The sequence below is a fragment of the Podarcis gaigeae genome (genome assembly GCF_964106915.1).
Source record: "Podarcis gaigeae genome assembly, chromosome: 18".
Taxonomy (NCBI): domain Eukaryota; kingdom Metazoa; phylum Chordata; class Lepidosauria; order Squamata; family Lacertidae; genus Podarcis; species Podarcis gaigeae.
In genome coordinates this window covers 7,529,311-7,549,535 of record NC_139696.1, presented here as the reverse complement: position 1 = coordinate 7,549,535, position 20,225 = coordinate 7,529,311, and the positions used below count along the sequence as shown (strand labels likewise).

The 20,225-nt window shown below is 49.4% G+C and overlaps 4 protein-coding genes across 5 annotated transcripts in view; 2 read left to right on the top strand and 2 right to left on the bottom strand.

Moving 5' to 3' along the window:
* Positions 1–20,225, bottom strand: part of TNFAIP8L1 (TNF alpha induced protein 8 like 1) — a 222,375-nt gene that overhangs the window by 40,142 nt on the left and 162,008 nt on the right. The window lies entirely within an intron of this gene.
* LOC310835758 (protein-lysine 6-oxidase-like) overlaps positions 1–20,225 on the bottom strand; it is a 390,424-nt gene that overhangs the window by 278,585 nt on the left and 91,614 nt on the right. The gene's annotated exons all lie outside the window — the stretch shown is intronic.
* The window catches only part of PIAS4 (protein inhibitor of activated STAT 4), a 38,837-nt gene that overhangs the window by 16,464 nt on the left and 2,148 nt on the right, over positions 1–20,225 (top strand). For both annotated transcript variants that reach the window (XM_083720518.1, XM_083720517.1), the window contains exons 3-10: positions 4,958–5,042; positions 5,556–5,597; positions 7,096–7,186; positions 8,241–8,369; positions 11,823–11,928; positions 13,501–13,574; positions 15,160–15,320; positions 18,069–18,211. In XM_083720518.1, coding sequence (XP_083576644.1) covers positions 4,958–5,042; positions 5,556–5,597; positions 7,096–7,186; positions 8,241–8,369; positions 11,823–11,928; positions 13,501–13,574; positions 15,160–15,320; positions 18,069–18,211 — 831 coding nt within the window. The remainder of the gene's footprint in view (positions 1–4,957; positions 5,043–5,555; positions 5,598–7,095; positions 7,187–8,240; positions 8,370–11,822; positions 11,929–13,500; positions 13,575–15,159; positions 15,321–18,068; positions 18,212–20,225) is intronic.
* Positions 15,746–20,225, top strand: part of LOC310835517 (uncharacterized protein) — a 691,527-nt gene continuing 687,047 nt past the window's right edge. Inside the window, exon 1 of the mRNA XM_083720171.1 lies at positions 15,746–15,907. The gene's annotated coding sequence lies outside the window, so the exon portion shown is untranslated. The remainder of the gene's footprint in view (positions 15,908–20,225) is intronic.

The window sequence follows — 20,225 nt, the reverse complement described above, 5'->3', positions numbered from 1 at the left end:
GTAGTGGCACCCGCCCTGTGGAATGCCCTCCCAACAGATGTCAAAGAGAACAACAACAACCAGACCTTTTGAAGGCAGCCCTGTTTAGGGAAGCTTTTAATGTTTGATGCATTACTGTATTTTAATATTTTGTTGGAAGCCGCCCAGAGTGGCTAGGGAAGCCCAACCAGATGGGCGGGGTATTAATGATAAGAATGATAATCTTACCTAGATGGACCCAGTGGTTTGGCTCTGTGTTAGGCAGCTTCCTGCGTTCCCAAACACCAGTGGTTAATCACCTTTGTTCTCAAGCAGTAATCGCAATACCCTTGGAAAGCAGAAAGACATGATAGACTTCGTCGAACCATAGAATTGTAGGGTTGGAAGGAATCCTGAGAGCCAACTAGTTCAATCCCACTTAAGAACAGACGTTATATGGCAGCCGTAAAAGTACCCGTTCTGCATATCAAAGGTAAACTTGTCATGTAGAAAATGTACACGTGGGGGAGAAGCCGTAGCACTGAAACCTTAACCCTGATCGGCTATTTTTCTACATGCGAGGAAGCTACTTGCCTGCCCGTCCCCTGTGGAGGTTATTCAAAATTCAAGCTGCGGAGTTAAGAAGGGACTGCCTTTTATTTCTGAACCGCCACTTTTCAGGTACGCAACCTTCCCAACTCAGTTTACAAGATTTCGGAAATGAGACAGGGTCCATTGTCCCCCCCCCCCCACTTCCAGTGCTCAGAGGTGAGTGCCTCTGTGTATATATCCAAAAAGGAAACACACACACACACACACACACACACACGGGAGGGATCAGCAAGTTTGTGCAAAAAACCTTGTAAAAAGTCCGAAGAAGAAGCCCAAGAGCCATTTAATGTAGCCTGTCCTTCATTGGAGGTTTATATATGAGCCAAGCTAGAGATTGATTTGGGTCATGTGCTAGGCACACTGTCCTTAAAACCATATTGGGTAGTGCAACATAGTGGTTGCAGGGCCTGGCTTTTAATCTGCTGCCCATCGTTCTTGGCCTTGACATGATTTGAATCGTAGAATCATAGCATCATAGAATCGTAAGGGACCACAAGCATCATCTAGCCCAACCCTCTGCAACGCAGGAATCTTTCGTCCTAAACGGCCTCGGTCCAATATATCTGAAGGAGCGTCTCCACCCCCATCGTCCAGCCCGGACACTGAGGTCCCGCGCCAAGGGCCTTCTGGCGGTTCCCTCCCTGCGAGAAGTCAAGTTATAGGGAACCAGGCAGAGGGCCTTCTCGGTAGTGGCACCCGCCCTGTGGAATGCCCTCCCAACAGATGTCAAAGAGAACAACAACAACCAGACCTTTTGAAGGCAGCCCTGTTTAGGGAAGCTTTTAATGTTTGATGCATTACTGTATTTTAATATTTTGTTGGAAGCCGCCCAGAGTGGCTAGGGAAGCCCAACCAGATGGGCGGGGTATTAATGATAAGAATGATAATGATAATAATGATAATAATAATAACAACAACAACAACAATAGGTAAAGGTAAAGGGACCCCTAACCATTAGGTCCAGTCGTGGCCTACTGGGGTTGCTGCGCTCATCTCACTTTATTGGCCGAGGGAGCCGGCGTACAGCTTCCGGGTCATGTGGCCAGCAGGACTAAGCCGCTTCTGGCGAACCAGAGCAGCACACGGAAACGCCGTTTACCTTCCCGCCGGAGCGCTACCTATTATCTACTTGCGCTTTGTGCTTTCGAACTGCTAGGTTGGCAGGAACAGGGACCGAGCAACGGGAGCTCACCCCGTCATGGGGACTCGAACCGCCGACCTTCTGATTGGCAAGTCCTAGGCTCTGTGGTTTAACCCACAGCGCCACCCGCCTCTCAATAATAATAATAATAATAATAATAATCAATTATCCGTACAGAAAACACTGGCCTGCATAAGCGTCTAAGTGTTCCTTATAAGCTAAACCCTGAGCTAAAACAGCTGTCTCCCAGCACCTGTCCTCCAGTTAAGATATATGGCTTTTAACTCCACGTAAAAGGAAAACAGAAATGCTCCTTGCCTGTCTGCTGCAATTACCATTAACTGCTGACTCAACTGACTCTGAACCTATTAAACATTAAAACAAATGAAAACCAGGGAGGAGCTCAATGGCCAGCGGCCTTATTTGTTGCCATCTTCAGCCCATATAGCTTTAATTCTATCAATGTATAATTTTTTTAAACTGTTATTTTTCTATGTTTTTAGCGGTTTTTATTCTTGTCTGTAAGCGGCTTTGAGTCCCGTTAGGAAGAAAGGCAGGGTAGAAAGAAAGAAAGAAAGAATTTACATGCCACCTTTCATTTCAAGGAGAAAAATACCAAGGCGGTTCACAAGCCAACGGGAAAAAAACAACACCAGTTATTAAACAAAAATGCCCATAAGGTCAGTTGGAACTACAGTCAAAGCAGGAGAGTCGAGTCGGGAGGTCAGGGAAATGCTTGTCCAAACAGGGAGTGGTCAAGAGCCAAGGGTCAGACTTTCAGCAGGGAGGACATTCCACAACACTGGTGCCACCACTGTAAAAGCCTGACTCCGTGTTACCACAGTAGTCTGGCCTGGTTCCCTGCTGTTGCTGTTGGATTTACATTGCCCTGACCACTCTCTCGATGTGAGTTGCAGTCCAGAACCACTTGGAGGGCACCAGGTTGGAGAAGACTGAAATGCACCGGTGGTCGGATTCTGCATAAGGCAGTTGATTGCAGACCAGATAACTTTCTGAATCGCCCCTTAAGGCTAAGAGGTTGGCTGCCCCAGCAGGCTTCTTAGCTGTTTATTGTTTCTTCCCACCCCCTCTCTTAAGAATTGCTGTTGTAGCGTCACGCTGAATTGGGTGCCGTCTAGAAGCTACACCTGACCATTAGGTCCAGTTGTGGCTGACTCTGTGGCCGACTCATCTCGCTTTAGTGGCCGAGGGAGCCGGCGTACAGCCTCCGGGTCATGTGGCCAGCATGACTGAGCCACTTCTGGCGAACCAGAGCAGCACACGGAAACGCCATTTACCTTCCCGCCAGAGCGCTACCTATTTATCTACTTGCACTTTTATGTGCTTTCGAACTGCTAGGTTGGCAGGAGCAGGGAACAAGCAACAGGAGCTCACCCTGTCGTGGGGATTCGAACCGCCAACCTTCTGATCGGCAAGTCCTAGGCTCTGTGGTTTAACCCACAGCGCACCCACGTCCCCATTGTGATATTTACTTGATCTCAATTAAAGGTATCATGTTCCTCTCCCTGTTCTTGGTTGTCTCCTCTCGCACGCTGAATTAATATGACTGTCTGCATTTTTCTGCCTGCGGATTTGTTTTACATACAGTGGTACCTTGGTTCTCGAACTTAATCCATTCCGGGAGTCCGTTCGACTCCCAAAACGGTTTGAAAACCAAGGCGCGGCTTCTGATTGGCTGCGGGAGCTTCCTGCACTCAATTGGAAGCTGCGTCGGATGTTCGGCTCCCAAAAAACTTGTGGAAACTGGAACACTCACTTCCAGGTTTGCGGCGTTCGGGAGCCGATTTGTTCAGGGGCCAAGCTGTTCGAGTACCAAGGTATCACTGTATTTATATCCCAATTTCAGGCAGAAGAAACCCGCCCCCCCCCCACGTGACTCTCAGCAATTGCCATTCAGTCGTGTTAACAAAGAGGTACTGTATTTTTTGCTTTATAAGACGCACCAGACTACAAGACGCACCTAGTTTTTGGAGGAGGAAAATAAGAAAAAAAAAATTCTGAATCTCAGAAGCCAGAACAGCAAGAGGGATTGCTGTGCAGCGAAACCAGCGATCCCTCTTGCTGTTCTGGCTTCTGGGATAGCTGCGCAGCCTGCATTCGCTCCATAAGACGCACACACATTTCCCCTTAATTTTTAGGAGGGGATAAGTGAGTCATATAGAGCAAAAAATATGGTATCTCTTGTCAGAGGCAGAATGCCCGGTGGGTGTTGGAACTGGGGTTTCAAGGGATGATTGCAGGGGGCGGGCATCTCCCAATTCGTTTCCCCCTGTGGTGAAAAATTCACGTGCGTAAAGGTTTGCAGCAAAGTGGCTGAGGCAACGCCAGTGTTTTGATTGCAGGAGGAGTCGAGAGCCCTGCATGTCCTCTGAGAAATTGTTTGTTGCTCTGACTCCAAAAACGTTTTGGGCTCTCTGAGACGGGTTTTGCGAGGGATTCCACGTGAACACATGAGAGCCCTGTTGCGTTCAGCTGAGCTGAGTGCATAAATCATATGCCCACCCTCCCGGTGCAGCTGCAGATATGATTTTAGGCTGCTGTTGATAGAACCACAAAACCCCAAGTTACGGGGATTATTGGCTTGTCTTCAGCTAAGTTCCATTCCCCTATCAAATATCTGAAGGGCTGTCACATAGAAGAAGGCGCAAGCTTGTTTTTTCCTGCTCTGGAGGGTAGGACTTGAACCAACGGCTTCAAGTTACAAGACAGGAGATACTGTTTGACAGCAGAGCGAACTCCATCGGAAGGAGGTGGACTCTCCTTCCTGGGAGGTTTACCAACAGAGGTTGGATGGCCATCTGTCATGGATGCTTTAGTTGTGGCACGCACCCTTTGTTAAATAGAACACTTGCAGGAATGCTGTTCACCTTCCAGAGAAAGCATTGTTGCGTACAATCCCTGCAGCTTGCAGTGGAAAAGTCCTTGCAACATTTGGATAAATCTTTCTGTATGAATCCCCCCCCCCCAGTGTTTGAAGTCCTTCTGAAAGACAGGAGGCGGCCCAAAAGCTTGCAAAGAAGCTCATGGTTTCTCTTTCTCCCCCCTGCCACTGCGCCCGCCCCCCCCCCCAATGAGGCTGCAGTTCAGGGATTTGGCAAGCCTTGAGCAGATTTTGGTTCTGTTGCATAAGACTGCTTTCGAGAGAGGGCCAGCTTTCTGCTCCGTTTGTCTCCCTCCTCGAGGCTGCCTGCTTGCTTAACCACCTCCTCTGTTCCCTGTGTGCAGTCCCGCAGAACAACGAGAAGCTACAGGAAAGCCCGTGTGTCTTTGCCCTGACGCCGAGGCAAGTGGAGCTCATCAGAAATTCCAGGTATTCTGCTAGGGTTCCTAGTCGTCCCCTGGTGGCTTTCCCTTTGACCGGAGACTTCCTGTTTCCCTGCTGGGGTTTTTACCTGGGTTAAGCCTTTCTCCAGGTCTCGCGAGCTGGCATCTGGAGCAACACCCCACAACTGACCCTCTGGCCATTGTCCTGAGAGTGGGACCCCTTTGCTATGGATGCTATGGTGGCAATAGAGTGTGTTTCAGTTAATTGTACCACATTCAAGTGACAAACCCTCCAGCAGAGCTTTTGGCCTCTAGTCTGCAAATTGGGAATGAACAATGTCAGAGAACAGAATCTAAGCTGACAAACCAAAATTCCTCTCTCTCTCTCTCTCTCTCTCTCTCTCTGTGTGTGTGTGTGTGTGTGTGTGTGTCTCCGTGTCCCCGCTGAAAAATCCTGGGGTCGGAATTGGGGTTATTACTCTTGCGATAAATGTTTCCCTTCTCTGTGAACACAGATGCTTAACCTGGCGGGGATGTTTGTCTTGTTTTCATTTGGCAGGGAGCTGCAACCAGGTGTGAGATCGGTCCAGGTAGTCCTCAGGTAAGTCTGAAGGCTGCGGCTGCTAATTAAAACCCCTGAGATGGGGGCAGCGGGTGGGGATGGGGAGGAATATTACAAAAGCCAGGCAGTGGCGTCATCGGAAGAGATCCTTGGCTGACAATCTTGCAAGCGGCTTCCCTACATAGCGGTTACCAGGCTACCTCTCCTAACGCAAGGCTTCTGCTGATTCACAAGGTCGCAGCTTGCCTGTACATCTGCTTCTTTTCCATGGCCACTCCTGATCAGGAGGAAGAGCCTTGAAGGTGACGGCTAGGTTTCCAAAAGACCGGGGCTGCTTCCGCACAGTGCATTTAAGTCACATGGCTTTCCCCCCAGAAAATCCCACAAGCAGCTCTTTGTCAAGGTTTCTGGCAGGTGTAGCTGTGTGGTGGGCAAACTACAGTTCAAGGGGTTATTTTTGGCAGTGTACGCAGCCTGGGACACAGGCCTCTGATCCATTTGCAGAAGCTAATTCAGTGTTTCCAAAAAAATGTTTAGGGGTACAGTGGTACCTCGGGTTACAGATGCTTCAGGTTACAGACACTTCAGGTTACAGACTCCGCTAACCCAGAAATAGTACCTCGGGTTAAAACTTTGCTTCAAGATGAGAACAGAAATCGCGTGGCAGCAGTGGGAGGCCCCATTAGCTAAAGAGGTCCCTCCGGTTAAGGACAGTTTCAGGTTAAGTATGGACCTCCAGAACGAATTAAGTTCTTAACCTGAGGTACCACTGTACTCTCATTTTCCTACACATTCTGAAATAAAGGTAAAGGTACCTCTGCCCATTAGGTCCAGTCGCATGTGGCCAGCATGACTAAGCCGCTTCTGGTGAACCAGAGCCGTGCATGGAAAACACCCTTTACCTTTCTGCTGGAGTGGTACCTATTTATCTACTTGCACTTTGACGTGCTTTCGAACTGCTAGGTGGACATAAGCAGGGACCAAGCAACAGGAGCTCACCTTGGGGTCATAGGGATTCGAACCACCAACCTTCTGATCGGCAAGCCCTAGGCTCTGTGAAATGTCTAAACCATTGAGCCTCTTGGGCTTGCTGATCAGAAGGTTGGCGGTTTGAATCCCTGCATCGGAGTGAGCTCCCGTTGCTCCGTCCCAGCTCCTGCCAACCTAGCAGTTCGAAAGCATGTCAAAGTGCAAGTAGATAAATAGATACTGCTGTGGCAGGAAGGTAAATAGCATTTCCATGCGCTCTGGTTTCTGTCACAGTGTTCCATTGTGCAAGAAGTGGTTTAGTTCTGCTGGCTACATGACCCAGAAAGCTGTTTGCGGACAAACACCGTCTCCCTCGGCCTGAAAGCAAGATGAGCACCGCAATCCCATAGCCACATTTGACTGGACTTAACCGTCCAGGGGTCCTTTACCTTTACAAACCACTATTCTGAATAACACTTTTTAGGGGGAACTGGGGATGGGTTTGTGGAACTGAGCAAAGAAGCATGGGAACGACTGGTCTAGAGCCTTTGCTTTCTTTCCCCCGCAGAATCTGCTACACAGATACCAGATGCCCTCAGGAAGACCAGTATCCCCCAAACATCGCTGTGAAAGTGAACCATAGTTACTGTTCTGTCCCGGTAAGTCAACCCAGATCCTCTGAAACTCATACAGAAGAGGACAGGGGAGTCCACTGCCCATTTTTTGTGAGATGGGCTGCCTTCCGTCAGCAGCGGGGAGGGTAGGCTGTCTCAACATTTGCAGAGGTAAAAGCCGCCGCCGCTTTTTCCAGACCAAGACTTTGTCCTCAACCATAGTCAGCCTCCCCGGATGGGGCAGAGTTTTGCACAGTTCAAAGTGTTGGTGCTGACCTTTTAAGCCCTAAACCAGGCTTCCTCAACCTTGGCCCTCCAGATGTTTTTGTCCTAGACTCCTTTGATCCCTAGCTAGCAGGACCAGTGGTCAGGGATGATGGGAATTGTAGTCTCAACATCTGGAGGGCGGAGGTTGAGGAAGCCTGTGGCCTAAACTGCCTCGGCCCAGTATTCCTGAAGGAGCATCTCCACCCCCACTGTTCATCCCAGACACTGAGGGACAGCTCCAAGGGCCTTCTGGCAGTTCCCTCCCTGCAAAAAGTGAGGTTACAGGGAACCAGGCAGAGGGCCTTCTTGGTGGTGGCGCCCGCCCTGTGGAACGCCCTCCCATCAGATGTCGAGGAAATAAACAACTATCTGACTTTTAGAAGACATCTGAAGACAGCCCTGTTTAGGGAAGCTTTTAATGTTTGATGTTTGATTGTGTTTTTAATATTCTGTTGGGAGCTGCTCAGAGTGGCTGGGGAGGCCCGGCCAGATGGGCAGGGTATAAGTAATAAATTGTTACTATTACATTATTATATCCAGCAGCATCCAGTTTGGGATGGTTTTTCCTCGATGTCCTTGCTGGGAATCTTGTGCCCTGCAGGGCCTTTGAAATGGACGGTTTGTGAGCAGATTGCAGAGAAACAGATAAGCCCTTGAAGGTTATTGAGCAGAAATTTAGCAAAAGACGTGCAAATTGGAGATGCATTCTTCTTCTTCTTTGCTTACATCATTGGCTAATTCTTGCTTTTCGTGTGTTTGCGTGATTTGTGTGTGTCTTTTGCTGGCAACGAAACAAACGCCTCTCCCTCCCTCCCTCTCTCTTTCTTTCTAGGGCTATTATCCCTCCAACAAACCAGGTGTGGAGCCCAAGCGGCCTTGTCGTCCCATCAACCTCACTCACCTCATGTACCTGTCTTCCGCAACCAACCGCATCACCGTCATCTGGGGCAATTACGGAAAGGTGCGGGGCAGGTTGGGCGGGCAGTCACAAAATTGCCGCTGCCCCTCTTCTCCTCCTCCCTTAAATGTTTGTCCCGCTTTGCATATGCAGACGTGTTTTCAGCTGTGCCCGGGTGTGGTTATGCACGCCCACTCCCTCTTTCGGTAGGTGTGCCAATGTCAAAACTGAGTTGAGCTCAGGAAAGCTGCTGAGTCTCCCTGTTCCTTTAAGAAGCCGGCTGTGCAAAGTGCTGACTGGCCACCCCTTGTGGGACTGTCACAACCTTGGCTCAGAGCAGAGTGGATTTGATTTAAATCATGGGTAGGCAAACTAAGGGACTGGATCCGGCCCAATCACCTTCTCAGTCTGGCCCGCGGGTGTTCCGGGAATCAGTGTGTTTTTACATGAGTGGAATGTGTGCTTTTATTTAAAATGCATCTCTGCATTATTTGTGGGGTCTGCTTGGTGTTTTTACATGAGTAGAATGTGTCCTTTTATTTAAAATGCATCTCTGGGTTATTTGTGGGGCATAGTAATTCATTTTACTTTCAAAACATAGTCCGCCGTCCGCCCCCAAGGTCTGATGGACAGTGGACTGGCCTCCTGCTGAAAAAGTTTGCTGACCCTTGATTTAAATCAAATCGTTGTTCCCTGCTCCTTGCTTAGGCTGCATGGAAAAAGCATTTTGGTTCCTGAAATTCATTTCAGTTGTGCAGATAAAATACAGTGGTACCTTGGTTTAAGAACAACTTAGTTTATGAACAACTTGGATTAAGAACGCTGCAAACCCAGAAGTAGGTCTATCTGTTAAAGTTTGTGGGTCATAAATCCTTTGACCCACTGAGTCTGCTGCAGCGGCCCTGTAATAAATTTGATTTATTGCCACTCCGACAAACTTCCAGTGGCGCCCACATGCTTCCACTCGCGCGCTGCCACTCTTCTCAGTTGCAGGATGATAGCAGAGTTCACACGCAGCGTAAAATGGCTTGTCTGTGTCGACGTGGTGTCTCCAATAATTCAGCTCGACACCAGTGCTTCTATTCTAACACTCTTTATTTTGAAGCATTCAAAAACAGAAAAGAAAAACCTACAGAATCTAGCTGCATGCTTACAGCTTTCTGTCCAACAAAAACGAAACTATCTTGCTCGTGTTCTCAGACAAGACTGCTCTCTAGAGAGAGCTCAGCCCCCACAGAGCACAGATCAAAGGGAAATGCCCGGGTCATGTGGGCAATGCACAAAGTGAATAAGAACGCTTCCTGGAGTGTCCAGAACCACAACAGTTTTGGTTTGTGAACTTTGCCTTGGAAGCAGAACATGTCGAGTGTGCTCCATTTGTAAATTGTAAATCTGCTATGGGAAAGCTCACCTTGGTTTAAGAACGCTTTGGTTTAAGAACAGACTTCCGGAATGGATTAAGTTTGTAAACCAAGGTACCGCTGATAGAATTCTACAGGATGTGATAATACTGTCGAAACATTGAAGATCCAGTGATCCCCAGGCATTCTTCAGATGGTGGAGATGTCAGGCACCCAGGCATCTTCACTTGGTTGCAAGCCCTGAGAGGGTCAATAATGGGCAGAGCAGGAGATGCAAATTTTGCCTTTGCATAGTCAGCTACCGTGTTTTTTGCTCCATAGGGTGCACTGGACTATAGGGCGCACCTAGTTTTTAGGGGGGGAATAAAGAAAAAAAATATATTTCCCCCCCCAGCCCCAAAGAGCTTGTGGGGCTGGGGGCGCGCTCCGAAGGCTTGCGGATAGCTGCCTGAAGCCCGGGGAGCGCAGCGGGACTTGGCACTGTGCTCCCTGGGCTTCAGGCTGCAGGCTGCTATCCACAAGCCTTCGGAGCGCGGCGGGAACTCCTGCTGCGCTCTGAAGGCTTGCAGATAGCTGCCTGAAGCCTGGAGAGCGAGAGGGGTCGGTGCGCACCGACCCCTATCATAGAATCATAGAGTTGGAAGAGACCACAAGGGCCATCGAGTCCAACCCCCTGCCAAGCAGGAAACACCATCAGAGCACTCCTGACATATGGTTGTCAAGCCTCTGCTTCAAGACCTCCAAAGAAGGAGACTCCACCACACTCCTGCGGCCAATCAGTGAGATGCGCGGTGGCGCCAGCCGCTCCGGTCCAGAGGAGTCAGACACCTTATGGTAGCTTCAGGGACCTTATGCTCGGAGGAGGCCTTATTATCAGGGAGGTCTTATTTTTGGGGGAGGCCTTATTTTCGGGGGATGTCTCCACCCCCCTCATTCTGCCCGCACACTGAGGTCCAGCACCGACGGCCTTCTGGCGGTTCCCTCCCTGCGAGAAGCCAAGTTACAGGGGACCAAGCAGAGGGCCTTCTCGGTGGTGGCGCACGCCCTGTGGAACGCCCTCTCTTGAAAGACCTACATTGGCTCCCAGTAAGTTTCCGAGCACAATTCAAAGTGTTGGTGCTGACCTTCAAAGCCCTAAACGGCCTCGGTCCAGTATACCTGAAGGAGTGTGTCCACCTCCATCGTTCAGCCCGGACACTGAGGTCCAGCACCGACGGCCTTCTGGCAGTTCCTTCACTGCGAGAAGCCAAGTTACAGGGAACGAGGCAGAGGGCCTTCTCGGTGGTGGCACCCACCCTGTGGAACGCCCTCCCACCAGATGTCAAAGAGAACAACAACTACCAGACTTTTAGAAGACATCTGAAGGCAGCCCTGTTTAGGGAAACTTTTAACGTTCGATGCATTACTGTATTTTAATATTTTCTTGGAAGCCGCCCAGAGTGGCTGGGGAAGCCCAGCCAAATGGGCGGGGTATAAACAATACATCATCATCATTATTATTATTATTATTATTTATTTATTTGCCTTATATTACGGCGAGAGGCAAAACTGGAAGTACCGTATTTTTCGCTCCATAAGGCACACCTACTTTTTTTGCAAGGGGGGGGGGGATTCAAGAAAAAAAAATACTATTTAAAGGGAGCGCTGAGCAGAGCCTGTATGCATGCCAGGCTCTGCTCAGCGCTCCCTTTCATGAGCCGCGTGGAGCGTGTGTGCGGCGCTTGCAGGATTTTCCCCGAGGAGGGAGAAAAGCAGCCTGTCACTGACTACTCCCAGCCTTCCCGCTGCTCCCAGAGCTTGTGGGGCTGGCGGGGGAAGCCCAGGTTTTCCCCAGCCCCAGGGACCCCACATTCGCTCCATAAGACGCACAGACATTTCCTCTTAGATTTTAAGAGAGAAAAAAGTGTGTCTTATGGAGTGAAAAACAGGGTAGGTCTTATTTCGGGGGATGTCTTATATTGCAGCGAGAGGCAAAACTGGAAGTAGGTCTTATTTTTGTGGGATGTCTTCCTTTCAGGGAAAGTCGGTAAGCACAGGAACCGAAACACAGGAAGGATCCTTTGCCAGGTGATAGGAGGGCTGCTTTGAAAGACCAAGGAAGCTTGCCTTGCCCTGTGGTTTCTCACAACCCCTCTGTTCTCATCCCGCTCTTCAGAGTTATTCCGTGGGCCTCTTCCTCGTGAGACAGATGACGTCAGCAGAGCTGCTCCAGAGGTTGAGAGTAATCGGCATTAAGCACCCAGAGCTGTGCAAAGCACTTGGTGAGTTGGCACGCTTCTCAGGGAACTGTAGAATCATAGAGTCTCAAGGGACCCCCGAAGGCCATGCAATGCGGGAATCTTTTTCCCAGCATGGGACTCAAACCAACGGCCCTGAAATTAAGGGCATCGTGCTCCTCTGGAGGGGGGCGGTACATGAAGAAGGGAGTTCTGCAGATCGGGGGTTGAAATCCGGCAGTCTCCAGAAGGCTGCCGGTTCTCCGCCCCTGAGCCAGTGTTAGAAACTCAGGTATGTAAATGAGGTGCAAAATGGCTCCTTAAACCAAGGTTGCAGTCGCCAAAACAGATTGTCCTAGTTGCCATTTGGGAGGGCCCGGCGATTAGGAAGTTGTATTTTTCAGTGCAAGTCTTTGGTTCCTGAAATCTGTCCTGGTTGTGCAGATAAACTAGCACAGATAGAATTCTACAGGGTTTGTTGTTAAGTACAGTGGTACCTCGGGTTACATACGCTTCAGGTTGCATACGCTTCAGGTTACAGACTCCGCTAACCCAGAAATAGTACCTCGGGTTAAGAACTTTGCTTCAGGATGAGAACAGAAATCGTGCAGCAGCAGCGGGAGCCCCATTAGCTAAAGTGGTGCTTCAGGTTAAGAACAGTTTCAGGTTAAGTACGGACCTCCGGAACGAATTAAGTACTTAAGCCGAGGTACCACTGTACATGAAAACAATGGGACATGGGTGGCGCTGTGGTGTAAACCACAGAGCCTAGAGCTTGCCAGTCGGAAGGTTGGCGGTTCGAATCCCCGCGACGGGGTGAGCTCCTGTTGTTTAGTCCCAGCTCTTGCCCACCTAGCAGTTCGAAAGCACGTCAGAGTGCCAGTAGATAAATAGGTACCGCTCTGGCAGGAAGGTAAATGGCGTTTCCGTGCGCTGCTCTGGTTCGCCAGAAGCGGCTAAGCTGGCCACATTACCCGGAAGCTGTACGCCAGCTCCCTCGGCCAGTAAAGCGAGATGAGCGCCACAACCCCAGAGTCGGTCACGACTGGACCTAATGGTCAGGGGTCCCTTTACCTTTACCTTACATGAAAGCAGGCAAGATCCAAGGCATTTTAGAAGACATCTGAAGGCAGCCCTGTTTAGGGAAGTTTTTAATGTTTGATGTTTTATTGTGTTTTAAATATTCTATTGGGAGCCGCCCAGAGTGGCTGGGGAAACCCAGCCAGATGGGCAGGGTATGAATATTATTATTATTATTATTATTATTATTATTATTATTATTATTATTATTATTATTATTATATCGCTGTAGCCCCTCTGAACAGCATGCTATCGGGGAAGAGCCTCAGCACAACCAATAAAGCAGAACAAGCCCAACCCCTAGCTCATAATGATTGTGCCAAAAAACACGTTGTGGAGTATACCTGCTGTAAAACACCCGTCTAGAGGGGCCCTTTGTCTTGGGCAGAAGCAGGTCAAGGGGGGAACGAGACAGATTCTTCCACTGCCCAGTTTCTCCGTTCCCTGGGGAGTCGTGAAAGTTGCTGACAAAGACCACCGCTTTGTTCCCTCTCTTCTCTGCTTCCGCATATTCTCTCCCCGACTCAACAACTGTAGTTAAAGAGAAGCTTCGCCTGGATCCAGAAAGCGAAATCGCCACCACTGGTGTCAGAGTGTCTCTCATATGCCCGGTAAGTGAGCCATGTTGTGTTGTAAAGCGCTTGCTCTGTGTGTGTGTGTGTTTAGAGGTGGCAGCCACAGCACAGCTCACATGCCTTGGGAACAGCTGATTGGTGAGAAGGTGCCATTGCAGGAGATGCTTTGACACTTTTAAGATTTGCTTAAGTCCAGTAGCCTTGGAACGTTTATTATGTGTCTATCCCATTTATATCAAGGTAGCATGCCTGGTTCCCCCCACTCCTCATTTATGTTGGAATTCTGCCTGGGTCAGAGGAATGTGCCACAGCGTAGGCACCGGCAGATATTCCTTGGCGACCTCCCCGCTGCTACTCCCGGCAGATAAGCAGGCGAGGTCTCGGCGATTTTTCTCAGGCTGTGAGAAAAACACACTGTTCCTTCTCTCTCCCCTTTGGTGTCCCCCAGGGAGGGGAAAGAAGCAGACAGAAAACTATTTACATCCTTTATTTCTGTCTCTCACATCAGTACAGAGAAAACATGTCTGCACTCAACAGCAGTAAGAATAAACTCCACCCATGTACTTCCAGTACGGGTCATATGACACACACAGAGCTCACATCCGGTGCTCAAGGAGAATGGACTGCCCCTTTGTTTCCATGGCAACAGTCACAAACATCCTGTTTGGCTTTCCAGCCACAAGCAGCTGACTTGGCTGCTATAGCCTTTGCTTGCTGCTGCATTGGTGCTTTATAATAACAATTTAATCCCCGCAACAACCCTGTTGGGAATCTCCCCGAGATCTTCGGAGGAAGGGTGGTATATAAATTTAATAAATAGATCTCTGCTGTTTTCAAGCTCCTCGAGGCTACTGACTCTTTCACCCTCCCTTTGGAAGCTGGGCTTTGCTCAGTAAAGGCATATCCCTGTCCTTAAAGGGACCCCTGACCATTAGGTCCAGTCATGACTAACTCTGGGGTTGCGGCGCTCATCTCGCTTTACTGACCGAGGGAGCCGGCGTACAACTTCTGGGTCATGTGGCCAGCAGGACTAAGCCACTTCTGGCAAACCAGAGCAGCGCACAGAAACGCCGTTTACCTTCCTGCCGGAGTGGTACCTATTTATCTACTTGCACTTAATGTGCTTTTGAACTGCTAGGTTGGCAGGAGCAGGGACCGAGCAACGGGAGCTCACCCGGGATTCGAACCCCCGACCTTCTGATTGGCGAACCCTGGGCTTTGTGGTTTAACCCACAGCACCACCCAATTTTAAAAGGGGGTAGCCCTCCCCCCCCCACTGCTCTGCACTCCCCTTGAGTGCCTCTACATGACTAGAATGTGCCATTGAACTCTGAAAAGGCCTTTTCCTTGCCTGGATGGAGTTTGGAGGTGTGTGTGTGTGTGTGTGCGTGTGTAGGAATTAGCCTTCTATACAAAGGTAAACATTTGCATCCGTTGCTCCGCCCACCTTTGCTCAGGCTCCGCCCACCATCACCAGGTGGCCCCCGGGAGCCTGTTGAGAAGTAAGTGCGGCCCTCAGGCTGTCAGTGGTTCCTAGAGCGCCGAAAGAGCTGCCCCAGGCTTTTCCTCCTCTCGGTCCATTCTGGAGCTTTCATAACGTTCCTCACCTTTCTCTCCAAAGCTTGTGAAGATGCGTCTGTCGGTGCCGTGTCGGGCCGAGACCTGTGCTCATCTGCAGTGTTTCGACGCCGTTTTCTACCTGCAGATGAATGAGAAGAAGCCCACCTGGATGTGCCCAGTTTGCGACAAACCGGCCACTTACGACCAACTGATGATTGATGGGTGAGTTGAGCTGATTGGCTCTCTCTCTTTACGTGTGTGTGTGTGTGTGTGTGTGTGTGTCTTGAGCATAGCTGTCAACTTACAGATTTGAAAATAAGGGACCAGCAGCCTCAAAAATAAGGGATCAGCAGCCAAAATAAGGGATTTTCAGAGCACAGGTATGTTCAACTTCTGAGCCCTTCCGAGCCAAAGGCAGAAAGCCCAGCCAGCAGCCAAACGAAGCCTCAAGCGGTGGTTCCCACAGCGCAGCAACCCGGCAAAGGGGATGCAGCAAGGAAAACCACCGTCACCTCTCCGCTGGGAAGCGCTGAGCAAAGGCGAGTCCTCAGGCAACGCGGCCGAGTTGATCGGCACAAGGCAAGCAAGCTCCACCCCCCAGTCGTTCTTAGACTCCTTATTGGGTGAGCAACGCAGCCAAGCAACACAGCTGGAGCCTCCCTCCTCCCTGGCCGGCAGGGAGGGAGGGAGGGAGAGGAGCTGCTTCCTTTGAAACCCGCGAAATTTAAGGGACATCATCAGTAAGGGACAGCAGCAGGACACGGCTCTGGGATAAGGGACTTTCCCGCCAAATAAGGGACGGTTGACAGGTATGGTCTTGAGGCCTGCCTTAGAATAACAGAACCGCAGAGTTGGGTCACCTGGACCAACCCCCTGCAATGCAGGGAACATAATGGAAGAATTGCCTGATGGACGGCCATCTCTTAGAAAACCTCCAAGGGAGGAGAGGCCACCGCCTTCTGAGGGAGTCCACCGTCAGAAAGCTCTTCCTCTTCGAAAGTTCTTTCTGGTGTTTTGTCAGAATCTCATTTTTCATCCGTTGGTTTGGTTCCTGGCCCCTGGAACAGCAGCAGACAAGCAAGCTTGCTCCATCTTCCATGCAGATCTTTGAAGAAGGGTCTTACTTCATCTCTTGGTCTTTACAGTGGTACCTCAGGTTACATACGCTTCAGGTTACATACGCTTCAGGTTACAGACTCCGCTAACCCAGAAATAGTGCTCTTGCGGTGCGGCGGCAGCAGGAGGCCCCATTAGCTAAAGTGATGCTTCAGGTTAAGAACAGTTTCAGGTTAAGAACGGATCTCCAGAACGAATTAAATACTTAACCCGAGGTACCACTGTATTTACTTTATTTACAGCACTTTATTTATTTAGAAATAATTTTTATTTGATTTTACAAGTATAATAATAATAATAATAATAATAATAATTACTATTTATACCCCACTCATCCGGCTGGGCTTCCCCAGCCACTCTGGGCAGCTTTCAAAGGTGTTCCTGGTATAAGTGATTTCATTTACACGCATGGTGCCTGTAATAATAATAATAATAATAATAATAATAATAATAATAATAATAATAATTTATTATTTATACCCCGCCCATCTGGCTGGGTTTCCCCAGCCACTCTGGGCGGCTTCCAACAAAACACTAAAATACAATAACCTATTAAACATGAAAAGCTTCCCTAAACAGGGCTGCCTTCAGATGTCTTCTAAAAGTCTGGTATTTTTCTCTCTGACATCTGGTGGGAGGGTGTTCCACAGGGCGGGTGCCACTACCGAGAAGACCCCCTGCCTGGTTCCCTGTAACTTGGCTTCTCACTGCGAGGAAACTGCCAGAAGGCCCTCGGAGCTGGACCTCAGTGTCCGGGCAAAACGATGGGGGTGGAGACGCTCCTTCAGGCTTATAACTTCAGAGTTATAACAATATAAAATATATATCCGCATTTGGAGACTTCTCCGAATCTCTAGGCTTCCCACCTGCCCCTCCATGGGTCCTATTATAAACCTTTTCAACTGTGCATTATTTCACCATCCAAATTTTATGTCTCTCCAGTTGATCCATAATATCTTCTACATTACAAGTGTTATTGCAATTCTGCTAATGTTTTCATCTGCTTAAAGTAGTCTCTCAAATAAATTATAATTCCCCCCCCCCCCATTCTTTATTGAAGTTTTGGTCTACTTGATTCCTGAGCTTTCTCGTCAAGTTTTGCCATTTTGGCATAGACCAACAGCTTAGTTTGCCATTCCTCTCTGGTAGGGACTTTTGTCTTCTTTCCATCTCTGGGCTTTAAAGGGAGGCAAAGCCTTGTGTGAGGAATTAGGATATTGTTGTGTCGCTTTCTAACAAGATCTCCAAGCGACTTTCATTTAAAAACCTAATCATTCTCATATTTCACATCTGGCATATATTTAACATCTGGCAACAAATGTGCCCCTTTGGTTTGACATAGTACATGGGTAAAAGGTAAAGGGACCCCTGACCGTTAGGTCCAGTCGCGGACGACTCTGGGGTTGTGGCGCTCTTCTCGCTTTATTGGCCGAAGGAGCCGGTGTGGCCAGCATGACTAAGCCGCTTCTGGCGAACCAGAGCAGCGCACGGAAAGGCCATTTACCTTCCTGCCGGAGCGGTACCTATTTATCTACTTGCACTTGACGTTCTTTCAAACTGCTAGGTTGGCAGGAGCAGGGACCGAGCAATGGGAGCTCACCCCGTTGCAGGGATTTGAACCGCCGACCTTCTGATCGGCAAGTCCTAGGCTCTGTGGTTTAACCCGCCGCGCTACCCGCGTCCCTAGTACATGGGTAGGCAAGTCTCAAAAGCCCGGGACACCAATTTTCATGGCCCTGTGGTGGCTTCATTTACCTGAAGTATTGTATTTAGCGTTAACTCTGGAACTCTGGAAGTGTATACTTGACACAATTCAGAATTAAATTGGCAGCTGTGCTGTTTCTTCCCCCACAGGCTCTTGTCGAAGATCTTGACGGAATGTGAAGATGCCGACGAGATTGAATACTTGGTGGACGGTTCCTGGTGCCCTATCAAAGCAGAGAAGGAGAGGAGCTACAGCCCCCAGTGTCCAATTTTAGTTGTGGGTGGGTCCACAGGTGAGTCTAAAAATATTTGCTGCTAACTGCTGTGTTTCCTTCCTAAATGGGGGACCAAGGGGCCACTAACCCTGGTGCCGCAGAGCTTTGAAAGTTTCAGCTGCACCCAATGTTACTCCTGCCTGATCAGAGTAGACCCACTGAAGGACTTGACCATGCGTAGGCAAACTAAGGCCCGGGGGCCAGATCCGGCCCAATCGCCTTCTAAATCTGGCCCACGGTGGTCCGGGAATCAGTGTGTTTTTACATGAGTAGAATATGTCCTTTTATTTAAAATGCATCTCTGGGTGATTTGTGGGGCCTGCCTGGTGTTTTTACATGAGTAGAATGTGTGCTTTTATTTAAAATGCATCTCTGGGTTAGTTGTGGGGTATAGGAATTGGTTCATTTCCCCCCCTTTCAAAATATAGTCTGGCCCCCCACAAGGTCTGAGGGACAGTGGACTGGCCCTCTGCTGAAAAAGTTTTCTGACCCCTGGACTTGACTGTTAGAAATCTATTAATTTCTGTGCCCGTCTCAGAATAAAACTTTGTTGAATTCCACCCATTGTGTCTGCTGTGAATGAAGCTTGCACAGATACGAACTTTCATCTTCAATCAATGAATGAGTCTGGCTTGTCCGAAGAGGAACTGATTCCACTTCACATTCATCCCTTTTGAAAACTAGTTTGCTTTACGTTCAGTTCACAATTCAACTGCGTCCAAATGATCCTTAACAAAGGAGACATCAAAACACACACACACACACAGTGCACATGACTGGCTTTGTTCATTTCCCCCAACAATTGGCCTCAAAAGACCCAAAGAGAAAAAAAGAAAAGCATCAATAAGAGAATGAACTACAGACAGTTCAGAGTTCTACCTCCAAACGAACTTACTGTATTTTTCGCTCTATAGGACGCAACATTTCCCCTCCAAAAATGAAGGGGAAATGTGTGTGCGTCCTATGGGGCGAATGCAGGCTCCTTGGCTTCAGCGATAGCAACGCGAAGCCTCCGAAGCGCAGAGGGAGACCTCCCCCTGCGCTCCTTGGCTTCGCGTTGCTTTCGCTGAAGCCGCCAGAGCGCAGGGAACTCCCACTGCGCTCTGGGGGCTTCAGGCAGCTATCTGCAAGCCTTCGGAGCGCAGCAGGAGTTCCCCCTGCGCTCCGAAGGCTTGCGGATAGCCGCCTGAAGCCTGGAGAGTGAGAGGGGTCGGTGCACACTGATCCTTCTCGCTCTCCAGGCTTCGCTTCGCTGGAGAGGCGCTGCACAGTTTTCCCTCTCTGCGCAGCGCCCCTTCAGCGAAGCGGGAGGAGAAATGGAAGGGGCTCCGTTTCTCCTCCCGCTTCGCTGAAGGGGCGCTGCCCAGAGAGGGAGAGAATTTTTTTCCCCTGTTCTCCCTCTCCTATGGTCCGGTGCGTCCTATAGAGTGAAAAATACGGTAATTCACATACGGTTTGCCTGGCAGTTATAGGAACAAATTTCAAGTGTAGTCTGGGGATTTTCAAACTATTCCATTGGACTGTTGCTAAACCAAGCTCCTTCCTTTAGACAAATTCTTGCAGGGGGAGGGCTATTGGTGGCTACTAGTCCTCTTCCTCCCTCGCTGGAAGCATAATACTTCCGAATGCCAGTTCTTGGAAGCCACAGCAGCAAGAGATCTGTTTGAGAAGGCTTGGGAGTGTGAAAAGAAGATCCTTTGGGTCAATCTGCCCCCCTGTGATCGGAGTCCAGCCATTGCCTCACTATCACAGCTTCCCTTGAGTCGCTTGCTGAAGTTGGAGCCGCAGGGCCACGAATGCAAGCCCAACCGACTCCAGGAGTTGGTGAGGACGACCGTGTCTGCAATCCCCAGGCTGCTTGCCCTCGGGCCCATCGCTATCAGATGGGGAAATTTCTGCAGAGCTGGGCGATGGTTGGAATATAAAAACAAAGACAGAAACATGCTTTAAAATGCCGGAGTGCTTTTTTTCAACATGGCAGAATGCAGGTCTTGGGTGTGGCAACACTTGGGATTATGGGTGGTGTTAATTT